The sequence below is a fragment of the Mustela putorius genome, unplaced genomic scaffold, assembly GCF_011764305.1.
Source record: "Mustela putorius furo isolate JIRA1106 unplaced genomic scaffold, ASM1176430v1.1 tig00537350_pilon_pilon_pilon, whole genome shotgun sequence".
NCBI classification, from domain to species: domain Eukaryota; kingdom Metazoa; phylum Chordata; class Mammalia; order Carnivora; family Mustelidae; genus Mustela; species Mustela putorius.
In genome coordinates this window covers 24,097,501-24,120,033 of record NW_025422471.1, presented here as the reverse complement: position 1 = coordinate 24,120,033, position 22,533 = coordinate 24,097,501, and the positions used below count along the sequence as shown (strand labels likewise).

The window sequence follows — 22,533 nt, the reverse complement described above, 5'->3', positions numbered from 1 at the left end:
GGAAATAAGAAATAGGACTTGTGGATATCAGATGTGGTTATTAGGAAAGAGAGAGAAGCATCAAGAAGAGAGCCACTAAATTTTTGCTTTTAGGTATTTCAGTGACTGGAGATACCATTTACTGAAGATGGGTAATAAGAGAAGGAACAGATTTTGTTTTAGGAAGGTGGGTTAACTTGAGGTAAGACCATGATTTTTATTTTGGACACTCAAGAGAATATGCCAAACAGGTGATTAGTTGAATATATACATGTCTGGAATGGTCAAGCCCAGAGATATAGATTGGGGGATACTGGCACTAGAATGAACACCAAGTAAGTAGGGACTAGTTTTTTTTGTTTCTGTTTTGTTCTTTTTAATGTCATGCCTAAAAGAATGTCTAGAACAGTATTTGGCAAGTAGCAGGGGATTCAATAGATATCTGTTGAGTGAATAAATGAGTGAACATAAAAATGAAGTTTTATGATGGTATGAACTTAAGACCCAGAGGTTGCAGAAAGAACTCTTAAAGGTTAACACACACACACACACACACACGGAGGGGGAGAGAGAGTTTCAGCAAAGGAGACTGAGGAATGGTAGCAAAACAGAAGGAAAACTAGGAGGCTATTATTCTAGCAAAGAAAATAATATTAAAAAAATGCTTCAAGGAAAGTGGTTACTTGCGTCAAACGCTGTTGAAGCGTTTCACAAAAATGTGAAAATAATGTCACTGACGGTTTTAACAAGGGTTAGGGAACATAATCCATTCTAACAGGAAGGAAAATAGTACAGGTACAGATGCAGATAGGTTGAAAGATTTTGTGGTAGGAAAAGACAAAGCTCCCAATAGCTTCTATTTTCTGAAGGAATTATGAACAAGTGTCAGCCAAGAGTGACTATTCAATAAATGCTCTGATGGGAATAAATAAGATGTTATGGGAGAACAGAGGAGGGATATCTATCTCAGTGTTGAGGCAGAAGGTATGGGATGTTTAAAAGATAAAGAGAAATTTATAAAGAAAGGGTAGGTAGGAGAAGCAGGAGAGCATTTCATACACATGTAGTATGTTAGAGGCAAAGGAAAGAAGAGCATGTGCAGGCAACAAAAAGGCTGGACCTAAGAGGTCCAGGGAGGGAACAGCAAGAGAGAAGGTTGGATAAGCAGGTATCAAAAAGGAGACTGAAATTTGTCATGAGGATAATTAGAAGAAGCCACTGAAAGTATAATATATATACTTATTTTGGTGGTCTTCTCATCAGTTTGGGGAAAGTATTTGTAAATTTAACATACAAGCACATTTAATATAAGATTAGGCCATTTATATATTAAGTATTTTTGAGTTTATTTTTTTTTTAAGATTTTATTTATTTATTTGACAGAGAGAAATCACAAGTAGATGGAGAGGCAGGCAGAGAGAGAGAGAGAGGGAAGCAGGCTCCCTGCTGAGCAGAGAGCCCGATGCAGGACTCGATCCCAGGACCCTGAGATCATGACCTGAGCCGAAGGCAGCGGCTTAACCCACTGAGCCACCCAGGCGCCTCTGAGTTTATTTTTTGTAGTAATCTCTATGAACTATGTGGGGCTAAAACTCAGAACCCTGAGATCAAAATCTCATATTCTTCTGACTAAGCCAGACAGGTGCCCTCATTTTTTATATTTAATACTTAAAATGGAGAGGCAGGATAGCTTAATGGATAAGAGTACAAATTTTAGACCCAGAACTCCTGCATTCAAACCCTAGCTATACTGCTTGGTGGTTATGTGACTTAGGCAAACTATGTAACCCGTATTTCCATATTTTTAAATTAATAGTAAAGAAGAAAATAACAGCACCTTCTCAAAGGGCTGTTAATGTATTAGTTAACATGGTATTCTGTAAATGTTAGCTATTATTATTAAAGATACAATTTACCTGCTTTTTAATGGCATAATTTTCACCATCTTCAGCTTTCATTTTTTCAATTTTTTCTTCTTGCTGTTTTGCTTCTTTTTCATACATCATTTTTTCTTTGACCAATCTATAAATAAACCAAAAATGGTTCCAAGAATTAACTTTTTCTCTAGCAAAAAGAACATGGGAAACAAAGAAAATGTAAATATAAAACATACTTAAGATACCAAAGTATGTGTGCTGGCTGGGGAGGAGGAGAGGAGGAAAGAAAAATAGCCATAGATAGAAGTCTGATCCTTAGGCCCTTAAGTCCTCTACCTGTCTAATCAAGTACAATCTTCAAAGCATAAAATTCTTAAGTTTTTAATTAAAAACGTGTTCTGCGATAATATTTGTATTTACAATGTAAAAACACTCAAAATTATTATGTACTAACATTTGTCTTGCCTTTTAATTAGTATGTATTTTCCAAACTTTTTTTTTTTTTTTTTTTTTTTTTTTTTTTTTTTTTTTAAAGATTTTTTAATTAATTTATTTGACAGAGAGAAAGATCACAAGTAGGGGGAGAGTCAGGCAGAGAGAGAGGAGGAAGCAGGCTCCCGCTGAGCAAAGAGCCCGATGCGGGGCTCGATCCCAGGACACTGAGACCATGACCTGAGCCGAAGGCAGCGGCTCAATCCACTGAGCCACCCAGGCGCCCCTTTTCCAAACTTTTATACGTGTATTTGGAACATAATGGGGAAAAGTTCAGCTCACTGGAAAAAAAAAAAATCAGTACATTGCATGCCAAATCCAAAATAAGGAAGGATAACATTATTTTCAAAAGCAAAACTATTTAACAAGTATTTACTATTCAATTAATTTTATGCCTGACCTTCCTCATGTGAGGGACTGGGGTACATCATTTAGACATGATTCTCCTAGGGACAAACAGTGGAAACACATATTTATTTACTAAAACAAGAAAAGGTGTTGATAAAGATCAACAATAAACTGAAAGAGAGAAATACAAAGTTCTACTGATTATTCCTCATATAACCAAAGTGCAATCGATCATAATAACTCAATCCCCTCTAATCCTGGTTTATCAAAGTTTTAATATAAAATAAAAATGTAGTTCAAGAAAACACTAACACTCTGATATAAACAACATCTAAAAAGCAGAATAAAAAGCTTTCAGAGTCCATATGTATTAAAAGAAGCTTTTTCCATTTGGCTTACTTACTAATTTCTAGAACTCTGTTGCTGAGCTAGCACTTAAAAATCATTATTAGAGAATGGCCTCTGTCTAATCATTTACAATGAAGATTTTTAAGTTTATTTCAAAACATTAAAAAAAATACTTTTATTTATTTTAGATAGAGAAAGAGTATGTGCGTGCCAAGGGAGGAACAAAGGGGTAAAGAATCTCAAGCTCCATGCAGGGCAATGAATATAAACAAATAACAGAGGATACTCAAGAAACAATAAGGGAAATAACAGTACTTGGGAAAGTACTATTTCTGGTTATCTGAGGAGAAGAGCCCTAATGATCTGGGGTACAGGGGTCAGTTGAGAGTTAAATTTTTCTTCGAGCTTTTACATTTGAGTTTATTCTTCATTTGACTTTTAAAACATTCCTATAGCTAAATATTAATACAAAAAACCCCAATAGCCAAGTAGTGAATTATGATTACAGCCCTTCACCAATTCACTACCACATATAAAATGATAATAGTCAGTGTTATTCACTGGCCTCATTACGAGGTCTGACAATGAATACCACCTCTATGATGATGTTCATCATCCTCATATGCTTCTCCATTGTAATGGTGCCATCTTTCCTAATTTGGATCAAAGTCTACCAGTCTTTTCAATTTTGAATAATTTTAAAGTTCACTAGTTATTCCTTAAGCAATATTTTCTAAATTTTCTGGAATAAAGCAAAATTCAATTAGAAAGACAACAAAAATGTATCTAATAGTTGTAATTCTCTAAACATTGCTCTCTTTTCAAGTTTTGTAAATGCTATTAAAATAACAAGTACAAAAATAAGTCATAACATTGTATTTTAAAGGCATAATTAATGAAAATATTTTCTTTCTTTCTTTTTTTTTTAAGATTTTACTTATTTATTTGACAGAGAGATCACAAGTAGGCAGAGAGGCAGGCAGTGGAGAGGGGGAAGCAGGCTCTCTGCAGAGCAGAAAGCCCGATACGGGGCTCGATCCCGAGATCATGACCTGAGCCGAAGGCAGAGGCTTGACCACTGAGCCACCCAGGCACCCCTAAAAATATTTTCTATTAGTGTTTCAAACCCACACCCACAGAGAAACAGCAATTTCAAAATCTGGTCACTTTCAGTACGTAGACAAATACATGAGAGGAAACTGCAAAAATCAGAGCAACAGAAAAGGATAGGCATAAAAAGGACAAAGGAGAAACTTTAAGAAATGATAATCATTAGGGAAGTGATAAATAACTTTAGACTTTTAACTATGTAAGTATGGCATTAACGTCATTTTTAGATATGTAGTCTGATGTTTTCCAAACTACTCCTTGGTATCTAAGTGGTCAAATAAGGTTAAAAAAAAAAAAAAAAAAAAAAACACTACTTGCTAGGGCACCTGGGTGGCTCAGTCAGTTAAGTATCTGACTCTTGATTTTGGCTTAGGTCTTGGTATCAGGGTTGTGAGATTGACCTCTGTGTGGGGCTCTGTGCTGGCAAGGAGCCTGCTTAAGGTTCTCTCTCTCCTTCTCTCTCTGCCCCTCCCCACCAAAAACGAACAAAAAACCCCAAAGAATATGTATTCTGATATTAGGATTATTCAAAGCAGCATTACGCATAAGAGGCCAAATGTGAAAACAACTCAAAAGTCTATGAAATGGTGGATAAATAAAATATAATATACCCATACGACAGAGTAATATTAAGCAATAAAAAGAAATGAAGTACTGACTAATGGTACAACATCAATGAAAACATCGTGCTAAGTCAAAGAAGCCAGAGAGGAAGAGTCCAAAATGGCAGAACAGTAGGAACATCTGGTCTCAGGAATCATTCTGAACACCCATGAACTCAACCAGAGAGCTAAGAAAATAATAGCTGCAACTCTACAAATAGAAAAGCAACCACTTTATGGTAGAAGTTACGGAGAAGTGAGAATGAGGCAGTATATGGTAAGATAAACTGCAGGGTAAACAGCAGGTAAGCCGGCTACTGGAAATCACAACTTTTAGAAGTCTGCTCCAGTGAGGAACATCCCTGCCTGAAAGGTGCTCAGGTGGCAAAGCGGGCAGAATCCTAGGTGGGACAGTGTGGTCTCAGGATCCCCAGGGTCACAGAAAGACCAGGGGTGCCTGAGTGTGACAGAGCAACCAGGCATTGGAGCAGGGAAGCTGGCTGCAATCAACAAGCCCAGGAGCGGGCTCTCAGGTCTAGGGTGCCATAAACTGTGCACCCCGGGATGGGGAGGGGGCTACTCTCTGAGAAGAGGCCCAGCAAGTGGCAGAACCAGTGAGATCCCCCTTCCTACCCTGCTGAAGGAGAGCCACAAGTGTGTACTACAGGAGCCTTCAGAGTTTGGGGACTCAAAATGGGGTCCCATGCCTGAAATACAAACACTCAGTAGCAGGCTGGGAGAGCACAGACAGCACAGACCAGGCTGACAGGAGTGACTGACTGTTTTTCCCTGATGGCACAATGAGGAGTGGGGCCCCAGGCTCCTGGCTCCAAGGCTGGAGACTGGGAGGCCATCAATTTCATTCTCATTCTTTTTTTTTCTTTTCTTTTTTTAAAAGATTTTATTTATTTATTTGACACAGAGAGAGATCACAAGTAGGCAGAAAGACAGGCAGAGAGAGAGGGGGAGAAGCAGGCTCCCCGCTGAGCAGAGAGCCCGATTTGGAGCCCGATCCCAGGACCCCAGGATCATGACCTGAGCCTAAGGCAGAGGCTTTAACCCACTAAACCATCCAGGTGCCCCTTTCATTCTCATTCTTGAAAGTGGTGTGGAAAGCCTTCTGGGAACAAAAGCCACATATAGCAATCCAGCAGATTACTTAGCCTGGCCCCCTGGCAAGAGCAGTGCAATTCCTCCTGGAGCAAAGACACTTGAGAATCAATGCAACAGACCTCTCCTCCAGAAGATCAGCAAGAACATCCAACCAAGACCAAGTTGACCAAGCAATGAGAATTGCAAAACTCCAGTGCTGGGCAATACAGCATCTAAAATTCAGTGTTTTCTCCCCCCATGATTCTTTAGCCTCTCAATCCCTGCCCCCCCCTTTTACAACCAATCATGTTTTATCAACTTTTAAAAAAACCTTTTTAAATTTTCATTTTTATACTTCTATTCCATTCTTTCATTGTATTTGATTTTGTTATTGTGAATGTATGCGTTCTTTCTTTATAATTTCGGGATTCAGTTTCTTCCAACAGACCAAAATATATCCAGAATCTAGTGTATGGCTCTGTTCTTTTCACCTACCTGATCATATACTTTCTTCTTCTTTTTTCTTTTCTTTTGGGTTTTTTTGCTATCTTAAAGCCTTTTTAAATTTTCATCTTTACAGATATATTCTATCCTTTCAATGTATTTAATTTTATTTTTGTATATATCTAAGTTTTCTTTCTTTACAATTTTATGACATAGTTTCTTCTAACAAACCAGCCCAAATATACTTAGGAGATCGCTCTGTTCTGTTAACCTGTGCATAATCCTTTTCTTTTTTTCTCCTCTTGCCTTTTAATTTTCATTTTTACAGTTACATTCTATCATTTCATTGTATTTTATTTAATTTTATTTTCTACATATGTAAGTTTTTCTTTCTTTACAATTTTGGGATCTAGTTTTCTAACAGACCAAAACACACACAGGACCCAGTGTATTGCTCTGTTCCATCCACCTGTCTGATTATATTCTGATTTTTGTTTGTGTGTGTGTATGTGTTTAATATTTATTTATTTGACAGAGAGACCACAGGCAGGCGGGGGGGGGGGGAGCAGGCTCCCTGCTGAGCAGAGAGCCCAATGTGGGGCTCAATCCCAGGACCCTGGGATCATGACCTGAGCCAAAAGCAGAAACTTAACCCACTGAGCCACCCAGGTGCCTCTGTATGTGTGTGTTTTAATTTTAGTTTTACTTTTTGTTTTGTTTGTTTGTTTCAGGTCTAATCTGATTTGTTTAGTGTATATTTCTCTGGGCCCATTTTTGCCATTTTAGTATTTCTACTCCTTACTGGGCAGAATGACAAGACAGAAAAACTCATCTCGGACAAGAGAATAAGAGGTGGTACTGACTGCCAGGGACTTAATCAGTATGGACAAAAGTAAGATGTCTGAACTAGAGTTCAGAATAATAATTATAATGATACTAGCTGGGCTTGAAAAAAGAATAGAAGACACTAGAGAATCCCTTTCTGGAGAAATAAAAGAACTAAAATCTAACCAAGTCGAATGCAGTAAAAATGAAGGCTCTAACTGCTAGGATAAATGAGGCAGAAGGGAGAATTAGTGATACAGAAGATCAAACAATAGAAAATAAAGAAGCTGATAATAAGAGAGATAAACCACTACTGGATCAGGAGGAGAGAACGTGGGAGGTAAGTGATACCATAAAGCAAATCAATATTTGAATAATTGGGATCCCAGAAGAAGAGGAAAGAGAGAGGCGGGGGCAGATGGTATACTGCAGCAAATTACAGCAGAGAACTTCCCCACTCTGGGGAAGAAAACAGGCATCAAAATCTAGGAGGCATGGAAAACCCCCTCAAAATCAATAAAAATAGGTCAACACCCCGACATATAATAGTGAAACCTAAAAATCTCAGAGACAAAGAGAAAATCCTGAAAGCAGCTGAGACAAGAGTTCTGAAACCTAAAAGAATTGTTCTTAATGTTAAGAAACATTAGATTGGCAGCAGACCTATCCACAGAGACCTGGAAGGCCAGAAAGGACTGGCATGGTAACTCACGGTGCTAAATGAGAAAAATATGCAGCCAAGAATATTTTATCCAGCCAGGATGTCATTCAAAAGAAAAGGAGTGATAAAAGGCTTCCAGGACAAACAGAAACTAAAAGAAGTTGTGATCACCAAACCAGCCATACAAGAAACATTAAAAGGGATCCTTTAAGCAAAAGAGAACGAACCCAAAGTAACACAGACCAGAAAGGAACAGAGACAATGTGCAGAAACACTGACTTTACAGGCAATATAATAGTACTATCTTTCAATAGTTATTTTGAATGTAAATGGGCTAAATGCACCAATCAAAAGACACAGGGTAAAAAAGCAACACCCAGACCCATCAATATGGATTATTTCCCCTCATCCTTGTTCAACATCAATCAATGTGATACAAATCAATCAATGTGATACACTACATAAATAAAAGGACAAGAACCATATGATCCTCTCAACAGATGCAGAAAAGGTACTGATAAAGTATAGCATTCTTTCTTGATTAACACTCTTTGCAGTGTAGGGAGAGAAAGAACATACCTCAGTATCATAAAAGTCTTATATGAAAAGCCAACAGTGAATATCATTCTCAATAGGGAAAAACTGAGAACTTTTCCCCTAAGGTCAGGAACATGAAAGGGATGCCCACTATCACAACCACTGTTCAACGTAGTACTAGAAGTTCTAGCCTCAGCACTCAGAAAAAAAAAAAATAAAAGGCATCCAAATCGGCAAAGAAGTCAAACTCTCACTCTTTGCAGAGGACATGATACTCTATGTGGAAAACTCAAAAAACTCCATCCCAAAATTGCTAGAACTCATACAGGAATTCAGCAAAGTGGCAGGGAAACAAAGGCAAAAATAAACTATTGGGATTTCAACAAGATAAAAAACTTTTGCACAACAAAGGAAACAGTCAACAAAACAAAAAGACAACAGACAGAATGGGAGAAGATATTTGCAAATGATGTAACAGATGAAGGGGTAGTATTCAAATATAAAGAACTTATCAAACTTAACACCCCCAAAACAATCCGGTCATGAAATGGGAAGATGACATGAATAGATACTTCTCCAAAGAAGACATATAAACAGCCAAGAGACATAGGAAAAAAATGCACCATATCACTTGGCATCAGGGAAATCCAAATCAAAACCACAATGAGATACCACTTCGCACCAGTCAGAATGGCTAAAATTCACAGGTAAGGAAATGACAGATGTTGACAAGAATGCAGAGAAAGGGGAACCCTCCTACACTGTTGGTGGGAATGTAAGCTCGTGCAGTCACACTGGAAAACAGTATGGATTTCCACTAAAAGTTGAAAATAGCGCTACTCTATAACCCAGCAATTACACTACTTGGTATTTACTCCAAAGATATAAATGTAGTGATTCGATAGGGCACCTGCACTCCAATGTTTATACCAGCAATGTCCACAATAGCTAAATTATGCTAAGAGCCCAGATGTCCACCCACAGATAAATGGATAAAGAAGATGTGGTGTATACACGCGCGCGCACACACACACACACAGAAACAGGAATATTATGCAGCCATCAAAAATATGAAATCTTGACATTTGCAAAGATGTGAATGGAACTGCAGTGTATTATGCTAAGCATAATAAGCCAGAGAAAGACAATTATATTATCTCATTGATTCTGGAATTTAATAGAATTTAAGAAACAAAACAGGATCATAGTGGAAAAGAAGACAAAAAAACAAGATGAAACCAGAGAGGGAGACAAACCACAAGAGACTCTTAATCATAGGAAACAAATAGAGGTTTGGTGGAGGGGAGATGGGTGGAAAGATGGGGTAACTGGGTGATGGCCATTAAGGAGGGCATACGATGTAATAAGCACTGGGTATTATGTAAGACTGAGGAATCACAGGCCTATACTCTGAAACCAATAATACATTATATATTAACCAAATTTAAATTAAAATGTTCTAAAAAAGAATTAAAAAACCAGATTTGTTACATTAAACAACTAGTAGACTTAATTCAACTAATATTTGGTCTTGATTTATGTAGGTCTTGATTTCTCTTGGATGTTTTTCATCAGGAACACTGGGGCTTCTTTCCCTCTACAGGACAGAGCTATGTGGTGGCTACTGCTTTTTTTTTCAGAGGAGGCATTTGCTGTTCATTTTGAGCCAATTCACACAACTTCCAGATTCCTAAACATTCAGGCCTTATACGTGGTTCGTATAAGCAACTGAGTTTGAATCTTTGCTGGAGGAACCTGTGTATCGTCAACACAACAGTGTTATTACTGTTGTCTTTATTAACTTTATAGCATCATGATTTTTATTCAGGATATCAAGGATACTCAGAAGCCAGTGGGATTAGCAATGACATTTTCACTATTCCTTTTTTTTTTTTTTAAAGATCTTATTTATTTGAGAGAAAGCGAGCAAGCACACATGTGGAGTGTGGTTGGGGGTACGGGGAGGAGAAGCAGGCTCCTCGCTGAGCAGGGAGCCACATACTGGAAGTGATCCAAGGACCCTGAGACCCAGGACCCTGAGCAGAAGGCAGATGCTTAACTGACTGAGCAACCCAGGCACCACTATATTTTCATTATTCCTAAAACCTAGGAGGTTACTAACTCTCCTAGTAAATGAAAGTAGCGGAGATTGAATGGGTAACCAAAAGAGGCACATTCAATTAACATCCTGTAATTAAAAGTCTTACAAGGCTTCACAAACCATGGCCAATGAATGGTATTTTGCCTGCCATTTGGTTTTGTATAACTTGAGAGCTATGGATAATTTTATGTGATTTAAATAATATTTTTAATACTAAGCTTATTTTTATTTTTTTTTTCTTTTTAAAGATTTTGTTTATTTATTTGACAGAGAGAGATCACAAGTAGGCAGAGAGGCAGGCAGAGAGAGAGAGGAGGAAGCAGGCTCCCTGCTGAGCAGAGAGCCCAATGCGGAACTCGATCCCAGGACCCTGAGATCATGACCTGAGCCGAAGGCAGCAGCTTAACCCACTGAGCCACCCAGGCGCCCCTAAGCTTATTTTTAAATGGTTAATACATTTTAAAAATATTTTGTGTTCTGTAAAAATCACATGGAATTCAAATTTCTGTGTCCAGCCACACTCGTTCATCTATATATCATCTCTGAATAGTTTTCATGCAGCGATAGCAAATGAGTAGTTGTGATAGAAATGTATGGCTCAAACAGCCTAAAATATATACTAACTGTTCTTTTACAAAAAGCATTGCTGACCCCTGACTTAGAAGACCTCTATTTAGTTCTACCCAACACCTCTTAACCACCTTAGTGTTTATCACATTATACTGAAATAAGAAAGCTGTGATTCTAGAGAAAGTATGCAATGAAAGAGATGGATTCCATGCCTAGGCCACAAATAATTTTGGTTCATAATCCAAGTCATCCTATTCTCCATTGTACCTGTCCTCAGAAAATAGTAATAACCCCAGCAAAATTAAAGGACTCTTAACTACATACCACATCTGATAAGTAAAGGTGCTAAGTATTTGCATGGCTATTGGCATATTAAAACAACCAAAAGTAGGGGCCCCTGGGTGGCTCAGTGGGTTAAAGCCTCTGCCTTCCGCTCAGGTCATGATCCCAGGGTCCTGGGAGCCCTGCATCGGGCTCTCTGCTCAGCAGGGAGCCTGCTTCCGCGCGCCTCTGCCTGCCTCTCTGCCTCTCTGTGATCTCTTTCTGTCAAATAAATAAATAAAATCTTAAAAAAAAAAAAATCCAAAAAACCAAAAGTAAAGTTTTTGTTTAAAAAGCCCTTTTTTTGTGAAAAGGCTCAGGAAGCAAGTTATTGAACAGCACATGCACTGCCCTGGAAAAAGAAAAAAAAAATCACAGGTAGTGAGAACCCAGTAATATAAAATTATAGAGAATAAAATGCTAGGGGGCAAGATGCAGTAGAAGTGAACTGTACAAATCAATGTATTAATGACAAGTCACATGACATGAAAGAGATTTTACAGAGAAATATATGCAACTTCAACTTCACCAGATATTATCAAATTGCTTTCCAAAATGGTTTTTATCAACTGATACCCAACCTGCACTGTACAAAATTTCCTAGTGCTCCTTGCATCCTCATAAACAACTGGAATTGTAAGAATTATTAAATTTCTGAAAATATATCATAGTTTGAAATATTAATTTCTCTGATAACTTGTAAGGTTAAATATGTTTATTAAAATAGTAGTTAGTAGGGACCCCTGGGTGGCTCAGTCAGTTAAGCAGCTGCCTTCCACTCAGGTCATGATCCCAGGGTCTTAGAATTGAGTCTCACATCAGGCTCCTTGCTTGGCAGGGAGCCTATTTCTCTCTCTCACTCTGCCTGCTTGTGCCGTCTCTCTGTCAAATAAATAAATAAAATCTTTAAAAAGAAATAGTTACTGGACAAGTATTTGTTAAATCACTGAGTATCTTCCAGTGAATTTGGTTCTTTTCCCTTCTTTTAGAGAAGGCTAAGATTTAGTAGGAAAGCTTAATTCAATTAATTATATAAAATCATAGTTTTGAAATTTTTATGAAAATATTTTTCCTGGGGCACCTGGGTGGCTCAGTGGATTAAGCCTCTGCCTTCGGCCCAGGTCATGATCTCAGGGTCCTGGGATTGAGCCCCGCATCAGGCTCTCTGCCTGCTTCTCCCTCTCTCTCTGCCTCTCTGCCTACTTGTGATCTCTGCCTGTCAAATAAATAAATAAAATCTTAAAAAAAAAAAAATTTTCCCTGTGACATACATATTTATATGTTCCTAGAAATATGTGAAAAATTATAAAAATAATTAAACAAATTCATAATTTCCTTGCTTAAATAATTATTGACCAAAATGCACATAATTCTGAAATCCAAAAAAGGTTTAAAAGGAAACTTTAAAATTAAGTTTGGCATAATTTGATTTAGCAGCAAAATGTAACCTCTGCTGACATGAAATTATAAACTTTATGTATCCTACTTAATGTGAATAGTCACGTTTCACTGCAGCAATACATGTTTGATTATAGAGTACTTCTCCAGATGTTATGAAAACATAGATTTATGTTCTAAAATCTAAAAAATTTGGAATTCAGGAATACGTATTGGCCCAATGGTTTCATATATGGGAATATGGACCTGTATTAACATTTTGAATATTTTCCACTAGTCCTTTTCTTTAAGCACGTGTGAAAATTTATATGTGTGTGTGTAGACACAAATTACTGGGATAATACATCATTTTCTTTCTGTCTTTTTTACTAAAGTATAGTTGACATACACTGTTAACACTACTTTTAGGTACACAACATAATGATTCAACACATTTATATTTTATGCTATGCTCAATGTATCATTTTCAGTATTACTGAACATTCTTTGAAAAATACAGCTGTTAATAGTCACAAATCATTTCACAGTACCAGTATGAGAGTTTAATAAAGTATTACCTTATTGTCCATTTAGGCCATTCACATATTATAAATAATACTGTAACAAACATCTCTACTCATACATTTTATGGATGTGTAATATTTTATTACATAATATTTAAAATATATAGTGTCTGATAAGAAATTAGAGCAAGTCCTCTTCCAATAAGCCAGATATCATTTACTGATGAATATTTCCTTTTTCTACTGATGTGATAAGCCACCACTGCCATTCAATATTATTAGTAATAAACAAAATACAAATATTAACACAATGTATCCTATTATAGCCTATTGTATTTCATTTTAGTCAAAGAAAATGGTAGCCAGATTTTACCATTTATTATAAACATATCAAACTTCAAAGAGATATAAAATTAAAAAGAGAAAAATGTGGAAAATGGCACATGAAGGAAAAAGAGATTTGACAATCAATAGTTGTTGATACTACAGAAAAAAAAAAAGAGGGTAAGAATTTTTTTTTTTAAAGAATATAATTTCCCAGAGCTGGAAAAAAAAACCAATAATCTTAATTTAAAGCGCTTCCTATGTAGTAACTAGAATAAATGAAAAAACCCACTTCTATATACAATGCTGAAAATTTCCAGAGATCCAAAATTTCCAGGAATGAAAGCTTTCCTTTTAAAGATTTTATTAATTCAGTTGAGAGAGAGCACAAATGGGGGAACAGTAGAGGGAGAAGAAAAAGCGGGCTCCCTGGGGGGCTTGATCTCAGGACCCTGGGATCATCACCTGAGTCGAAGGCAGATGCTTTATTGACAAGCCACCCAGGTACCCCTGAAAATGAAAGCTCTGAAAGGGAGAACACGTCATCCATAAAAGGAAAAAGAAAAAAAGAGAGAGACTGATGTTACATTTTGCATTAATAACACTAGATACCAGAAGACAATGGAACAATCCCTTAAAAGTTCTAAGAGAAAATGACTTATAACTTGGATTTGTAATTGTTAATAGTGAGGGAAACATTAACTAACTCATTCAGTGATTATTTACTGAAGGGCTATTACGTGCCAGGCATGATTTTGTATCACAAGGATGTAGCAGTGAACAAAACTACATAAATTTCTGCTGTATAGCATTTTATTAGAAATAAAATAAACAAAATATATAGCATGTTAGCATGTGTTAAGTACATTAAGAGAAAAATCACTGAAGATGGATTGATAATATACAGGATTTGCAATTTAAAATACGACAGTCAAGGAAGGCCTCTTTGAGAAGAGGATATGTGAGTTAAGATCTGAAGGAGACTATTAAGTCATATGGATAACTGATGAAATAAGTCACAGGCCAGGGGAATATTTTTTAGTTCTATAAAAGTTCAAAAATTTCTGCAATTCCCTCTTTCTGAGAAATATACTTAAGAATGTACTCCAGCAAATTGAAGATGAAAATCAAGAAAAAAAAATGGTTAATATAAATACAATGGTCTAATGAAGAAAAAAAAATCCCAGGATTGAAACTGTGCAGTAGGCTTGGCCTAGAATCTTAATGTGGACTCTTACAAGAGTATCTTTAAGAAAAAGAATGGAATAGATTCTAAGGAACAGATACAATGAGTGGAAGATAAATGGATGCCACATCTTTTTCCGCCCCCTCAATTAGGCAAAAAGAAAAAAAAAAAAAAAAGGACAACCAGAAACTCCAGGAAAAGCACCCTCCACCTCCAGAGTTACGGTTGTACTATGAAGCAATTAATGAAAAAGAAAATTCATTTAACTTGGTTTTTAAAGAATAATCTCCTTTGGGTAGCCTAGCATCCACTGAAAAAGAAGCATAATCCTATGCTATATACCATATTTAAAATAATATATAATCTATTTATTCATTTTCAACTGTCAGAGAAGAACTATGAGCAAAATACATCTTTCCCAACTTATCTGAAATATTTGTGGTTTTAATGTTTGTTTAAAAGTTAAGGTATGCCTACCTATTTTTTTCTCATAGAAACCATGATATAAGTAAGTGATGGCTAAGTTGACCCCTGGTCAGCCAATGAAATTTTAGCATTTCATTAAAGTTATATCAATACCTACATAATCAATTTCCTGTATTAAGTCCCTGTTTGAAATTCCTAGCATGACTTTATCTTGATTGATATCATTCACCCTTACTGACAAGCTGGTAAAATCTCTTCTGCCTCTGAAGAAACAAACAATACTTCTGAGATGTTCATCATATGAGAGATAAGGAAGAAAAGAAACTTTTATTGAGGGCCTAATATGAACAGACCTTTAAGTACTTTATTGCATTAAATACTTACAGGCCTATTTAAGTATCATTCCCATTTTACAGTCCCTTGTTAACTATCCCTCCTCACAATGTTGTCAGAAGTCTTTATATGTAGGGACACCTGGTTGGCTCAGTTGGTTAAGCATCTGCCTTCAGCTCAGGTCCTGATCCCAGGGTCCTGGGATTGAGTTCTGCATTGGGCTCCCTGTTCAGTGGGGAGCCTGCTTCTCCCTCTGCTTGCTGTTCCCCCTGCTACTGCATGCTCTGAGAAATAAATAAAATCTTAAAAAAAAAAAGTCTTTATATTTAAATAGAACTAAAGCAGCATCAATATTTCAGAAATGAGTATAATGTAAGCTGTATTGCTTCATGAAACTGATCAAAAATGATAATAATAATCAAAATTATGCTGAAAACAGAGAGCAGCACTTATAAAGAAGGTAGGTTGGATGAATGACTTATGATGTTTAAGTGTTTCAACAGCCATCATCAAATTTGCTTCCCCCAAAACCAGACCTATGGTAAAGTTCAACAATTAAAACTCAAGAAGAGATAGTTATAATATTGGCATCCCATAAAACATAATATATAATAGATTTAGGCAAAAGCTTCAATCATTCAAGGTAAGTTAAAATTAAAATATGAAAATAAAAGCAGTTAACACATAGTGAACATTTACTATGGGCCAATTACTAAGTCAAAGCATGCTGCATGCATTATGGCATTTAATCCTCAAAACAACCCTATAAAATATGTACCATTATTATTCCCATTTTAGTAGTAACTGAAATTCATATGCTTGTGTAAGTTCTCATAGCTGCTGAGTGTCAAAGAACTGCTTTATTCCATAGTTATTACTCTTAGCTACTACTGATGTATTTACTTTTAAAAATAATTATTAAACATTTGAACACGTTAAAAAAATAAAGAACAAAATGGGCTCAACTGCAACAGGCATTACTGATTCCTACCCAACAGCCACTTCTTACCTGCTCACAGAATTTTATGATCATCCAAGCAGCCAGGTCCTTCAAAGAAAGAAGCCACCCCTGCCAAGTGGTAGCTTAGGCATGTATAAGTGACCCAACTGTGGCCAAAGCTACAAAACGGCTATTCATTGGGGGGGGGGGTAGTTCTGAGAAGGTTGCTATTCTTTGCAAATGCAATATAAGCAGATATAATTCCGTTTTCTCACCTGTGACATCTGCCACTTGTGGCAGGTACCATGGGATCATGAGGATCCAGCCTAAAATGACAGATCATTCTGGGGTATCAGAGAACTTGAGGTTTTGATGATGGTATCAATCTACTCAGTTAACTAACTCTTACCTCTAGACTGTTTATTGTATGAGATGATGAACATCCATACTGTTTAACCCACATACAGCTTGATTTTCTGTTACTCTGAAGTTAAAGCATCTGAAGTGAAAGAGTCATTAAAAGCAAAAGTCTGTTCTGCAATTATGAAATAATGCTTTCTTACTCGTTCATTCTGAACTGCTAAATCAAAGACTGAGATACCTCATCTTTTTCTTCCCATTTACAAATACACATGAAAAACGTAAAGAGGAAGTACCTACATAATACCCAATTTTATGTCTTCTACAGTTTTAACAAATATTCTATATAAATTTTGTGCAAAAGTCTCTATTTCTCACTTAAAACTACACCTGTGTTTGGGATGCCTGGGTGGCTTAGTCGTTAAGCACTGCCTTTGACTCAGATGGTGATCCCAGGGTTCTGGCATTGAGTCCCGCATGGGGCTCCTTGCTCAGCGGGGAACCTACTTCTCCCTGTGTCTGCTACTCCCTCTCTCTTTCTACAAATAAATAAATAAAATCTTTTAAAAAACAAAACAAAACAAAAAACTAAACCTGTGTAAAACTTTAAACATTTGTGCTTGTTTTTAATAGCCATGTTGGTTACAGAGGCTAATATCCATAATAAATACAATCTTCAATTTGTAAATTTCCAATTTACAAATTGCTTCTTTAACTTACAAAATATTGGATGTTAAATATTAAATAGTAAAATATAAATGCCCTTAAACTGTAACTTACAGGAGAGTGGGTATTAGGTAGTTCAACATTAAAAGTCTATAAACTACTCTGGGGTAAGCCATTTAATGGTGCTACCAAGGAAACAATATGGCATCAGGGAAACTGTATGTACTTATAAATTAGGAGCTCAACAAATTTTAAATGGGTTTAAATGGATTTAAAGTTTTTATCTTTCCCACTGAAGAGGGAAAAAAATATTCAAGATTAGAAAAAGTTATATACATTACTTAGCAAATAAAGTAGGTAACAAGTTTTACACCAGGAAAAAGCAGTCACAAAAATCAAAGTAAAAGACTTCAGGCTTTTGAAGACTAAGGGTATAGTAATGAGATACCAGGCACACAGAAGAAATACAGAAGTATATGGGGACAAAAACACCAAAAAAGATGAAGGGAATAAAAATCTACTCATTTGGGGAAAATGCAAGTGGACTGCAAATTAGAGCCTTAGCCCCTGAATTAGGAATTCTCACTAGTGCCTTAGAAAGAAAAAAGTGAAGGCTGACATCAGAATCTGATGATTTAATACTTATGGTCTATACAGTAAAATGTATGTACTAAAAATCTGGTCGAGTTTTAGTGATTCTTTACTAACTCTTTAGCGTTCACTGTGAAGTCCGAAGTCAGATTTCCCCAAATTTCAACTAATAGCTATAGCCAAAATTTGGGGGACTAGCAAAACTGAGGAAGAACATGATACAGTACTGTCTTAAAATAGATAAAACAAAAATGTGCTACACACAAACATACATCAGATGAGATGGAGCTGGAGCTCTTTCTTAGCAAAATACCTTCTCTCACTCCTTATCCTCTTTCCCCACTTCACTTATTCTTCGTAAACTCAACTGTCTTTGTCTTCTGGAAGGACCACACTAACCTCTTCCTTACCACTCCCAAGCTGCTACTGTAAATTCTTCCTACTAATCTTTTTTCTTCTGACTAATCTTCAAAGCATATAGGATTTACCAAAATAGGTCAAAATTTTGTCTAGTTCTGGAGCACCCTGCTCAGTGGGGAGTCTGCTTCTCCCTCCCCCGCAGCTGCTCCCCGCCCCACTGTGCTCTCTCTCAAATAAATAAAATCTTAAAAAAAAATTGGGGGGGGGGTCTAGTTCTACACTTGATAGTTGATGCCCACATGATTGAAAAGGTGTTTCCTCTCAGTACCTATCAGACTGTGTGCCTCACATACCTGAGTGAACTCAATTATCCTGAGAGGTAAGCAGGGCAAATGGGAAACTGATTCAAAGAGGTGAAATGAGTCACCTAATGTCAGTTGGCCAGGCGATGGCTGAAATTAAGATTTGAAATCATGACTTCTAACTTCAAGTGTCAATACTAACACAATCATACTGCCTTCTGTTTGAAGTAAATATAGCAATTTTCAAAATTTAAATATCTTTTATCTGTTCCCAAAGTAAAATCATTCTGTGGTTCAAAATGTGAATAGCACAGAAGAGTACAAAGTGAAAAGGCAACTGGCCACCCACACCCTACCCTCCTCAGTGGCTCAGTTCCCATCACTGGAAGCAACAAGTTATCAAATTCTTGTATATCTAAATGAAAGAAATTAAATGATTAATTTATAGTATTTGTTACCTTATCATCTCCCAGTAACCTTCAATTAATCTCCTAGACTGATGTTTCAAGTTACAGTCACTGTTCAAATATAATGTATGCTTTAATAAATCTGATAAATATGACAGGACATTCCATAAACAGCTAAGATGATACATGACAAATACAAAACCAATATTACTATTTTCTGTGCAATATTATGACTCTCGGTGACTAATAAACTTATCTTAGGAATTAATTAATGAAACAAAATTATAAAATTAATTATTTCAGTAATCCCCTAAACTGTCCCTTAAAGGTTTTGAGATAACCACTGAGACTGAAAAGTATATACTAATGAAAGGGCTAAAGGTACTGCGAACAGCTTCTGCTTGAGTTTGTATGAAAAAGCAACAGACGTCCCACTGCTGCTTCATCTCCATACAAAAACCCTCCGACAGTTTTAATTATCACCTAAAAATCACAAATCTCTCTGTACATTTACTTTTTATCTTCTGTCCAAACCAGATCTCGGTCTTAATAACATCTCCATTTGTTAGACATTCCACCAGCAACTAACTGAACTAGTTTGAAAAGTGAGCTCATCATTATCCCACTCTAAAATGATGCTCTTTTTCCCAACTTGAGTTATCAACATCAGAATCAAACGAATACTAGATAAAGTAGTCCTGGCTTGCAAGCTCGGTATGAGCCAGAGTGTGATACAGCTACAAACCAAACCAAATCAAACCCAACCTAGCCAATTCAATTTTAGATGCATTAGAAGAAGAAAACTGAAAACATGGTAGCTAAACAGTACTATATTGGAAGGATGGCATCTGTACCATTATTATTTATAATTTACTTCTAAATTTGTTATACATAACTTAGATCTAAAAAGGATTTGAGACAGCATCTAAAAGAGGACTCCAAGAGATTACAGTATTCTTTTGTAAGCTTTTATTTATTTATTTGACAGACAGAGATCACAAGTAGGCAGAGAGGCAGGCAGAGAGAGAGAGAGGAGGAAGCAGATCACCTGCAGAGCAGAGAGCCTGACGCGGGACTCGATCCTAGGACCCTGAGATCATGACCCGAGCCGAAGGCAGCGGCCCAACCCACTGAGCCACCCAGGCACCCCAACAAATTATAGTATTAAAAGGAATATCCAACACCATAATTCTGTTCTGTGAAACAGCTCAGTTTGCCTAAAACATTCAGACAGATGATGAAGTATATAGTTAGTTCAAATTAGTATGTTATCAAAACTAAAATGAGCAAGGAAAATATCATTTAATGAAAATGACTTTAGCTGACTCATGACAGTCACTTCTCATAAATAATGGTAACATTAGTTAGAATACTTGAATTTTATAAAATTATAAAATAAGCCCAATTTAATGATATTTTACTACAGAAATTACTCTTGTGAGATTGAGCCCCTCTTTGGGCTCTGTGCTGGGCATGGAGCCTGCTTTTAAGATTCCCCCTCTATCCTTCCCCCTTCCTCTCTAAAATAAATAAATAATAAATAAGTAAATAATGAAATATATTTTTTAAAATGCTGCATTTTCACAACTGGGGGCACCACCTTACGTTAGCTCTTGCCCTATGAGCAATGCATTAGCATGTAACAACATAAAAGTCCTCTAACTTAGCTCACAAAAACAGAATATACAATGAATTTTATGTCATTTTTAAGAGCATCACAACTTTTTGCAAGTTGTTCCATACAATCTTCCTGGATTATTTCAGAGGAGTTATTTGACAGAATCTTTCAGGACCTCGATTCTATGAATAGACTAGCATGATTATATATGGACATACCTGTAATAAACACCTTTCTCCAGTGAACCTAAAAAACCCAGGTAACAGCAGCAGCATTTGGGTTAAAGAAAGACATGGGGTGGGGCACCTGGTCGGCTCAGTCTCTAGAGCATGCAATGCTTGACCTCAGGGTTTAAGTTCAAGTCCCATGTTGGGTGTAGTGATTACTTAAAAATAAAATCTTAAAAAAAATAAAAAGATATGGGAGCTGGCTCAAAATGTTTATATGTAGTGGGCAAATCTACCTTCTAATTCACCACATAAAAATAACTACACTACCAATTTTTCAAATGTGTTAACAATTGTTTTCTCTGATAGAACACAAAGGAATGCTTCTCCAAGAGATATTAAGAGATGTGGTCAAAAGAAAAAGATTTTTATGAATAAATCTTAGGAAATACTGCATAGTCTATTCCACTCTTAAAAATTCACATAGTGAAAGCTTTTGAATAATCCTACAAGGAAACATGTTAAACTCTACTTCATCCCCTCTCAGATTAAATTGAGCAAGCACTTTTTCAACTTACCTGTCAAGATCATGTTAACCGTATTCTATACAACACCTCCTTGGATCCAAAATGAGAGGCAGGTAATCAAAATTCTTACTATAATGTCTGACATATTTCTAAGTTTCTGAAATATATTTTTACCCTATATAAAATGTAAAATATTGTATTCAAAATTTCTAATTATAGAACTTCATAAAATTTTGTTATTAACTAACAACTTAATACAATTAATTTTTAAACTAAATCAATGTGGCAGCAATAATAGCTTAACTAATACTAGTATATATCTATATTTGTGTAATTAATATTAAGGACAATGAACTTTGTTACTATCCTATCTTTTAACATTTTAATTTGCTTATAAATAATCCACATTTTAGTAGAAAAGTAGCTAGTCACATCATCTTGTGATATTACCAAGCAATACATTTAGTTTAAAAAATCATATAGTAACATTATTATAAGTGACAATGTTTTTTAAAAAAATCGAGTCCAACTTTTCCCAATATAAGTTTATTTTTCTACCTGAGATATGGTATCTGAATGGTAATAAAGGCTCAGTGGTCTTTAGCCAAATTCCATAAAGAATGCATTTTTTTTTAAAGGAGAATTTGTTATTTTTAAGATATTATTTATTTATTTGACAGACAGAGATCACAAGTAGGCAGAGAGGCAGGCAGAGAGAGAAGGGGAAGCAGGCTTCCTGCTGAGCAGAGAGCCTCATGTGATGTGGGGCCTGATCCCAGGACCCTGTGATCAAGACCTGAGCCAAAGGCAGAAGCTTTAACCCACTGAGCCACCCAGGCGCCCTTTAAAGGAGAATTTTAAAGACAGCTGCAACAGAAAATATTATCTAAATAATCACTCCAAAATTGATGCCTTAACTAGAGTTTATGAAGAAATCAGTACATAAAATTTTCATCCACAGATCCCTAAACATTAACAAGTAATCACTAATTTAAATTTCTCAAATAGCACAAATCATATGGGCAGCATTTTTATTACAGTAAAAAAAGGTTAAAAATCTAGCTTCAACACTCTGATTAATTAAACTTTTAATTTTCTAACAATATGATTTAACCTAT

At 36.1% G+C, this 22,533-nt stretch overlaps 1 protein-coding gene across 1 annotated transcript in view; it reads right to left on the bottom strand.

Annotated features, from left to right (window-relative positions):
* TBCA (tubulin folding cofactor A) overlaps positions 1–22,533 on the bottom strand; it is a 78,495-nt gene that overhangs the window by 18,453 nt on the left and 37,509 nt on the right. The window contains exon 2 of the mRNA XM_045074396.1: positions 1,896–2,001. Within this exon, the coding sequence (XP_044930331.1) occupies positions 1,896–2,001 (106 nt within the window). The remainder of the gene's footprint in view (positions 1–1,895; positions 2,002–22,533) is intronic.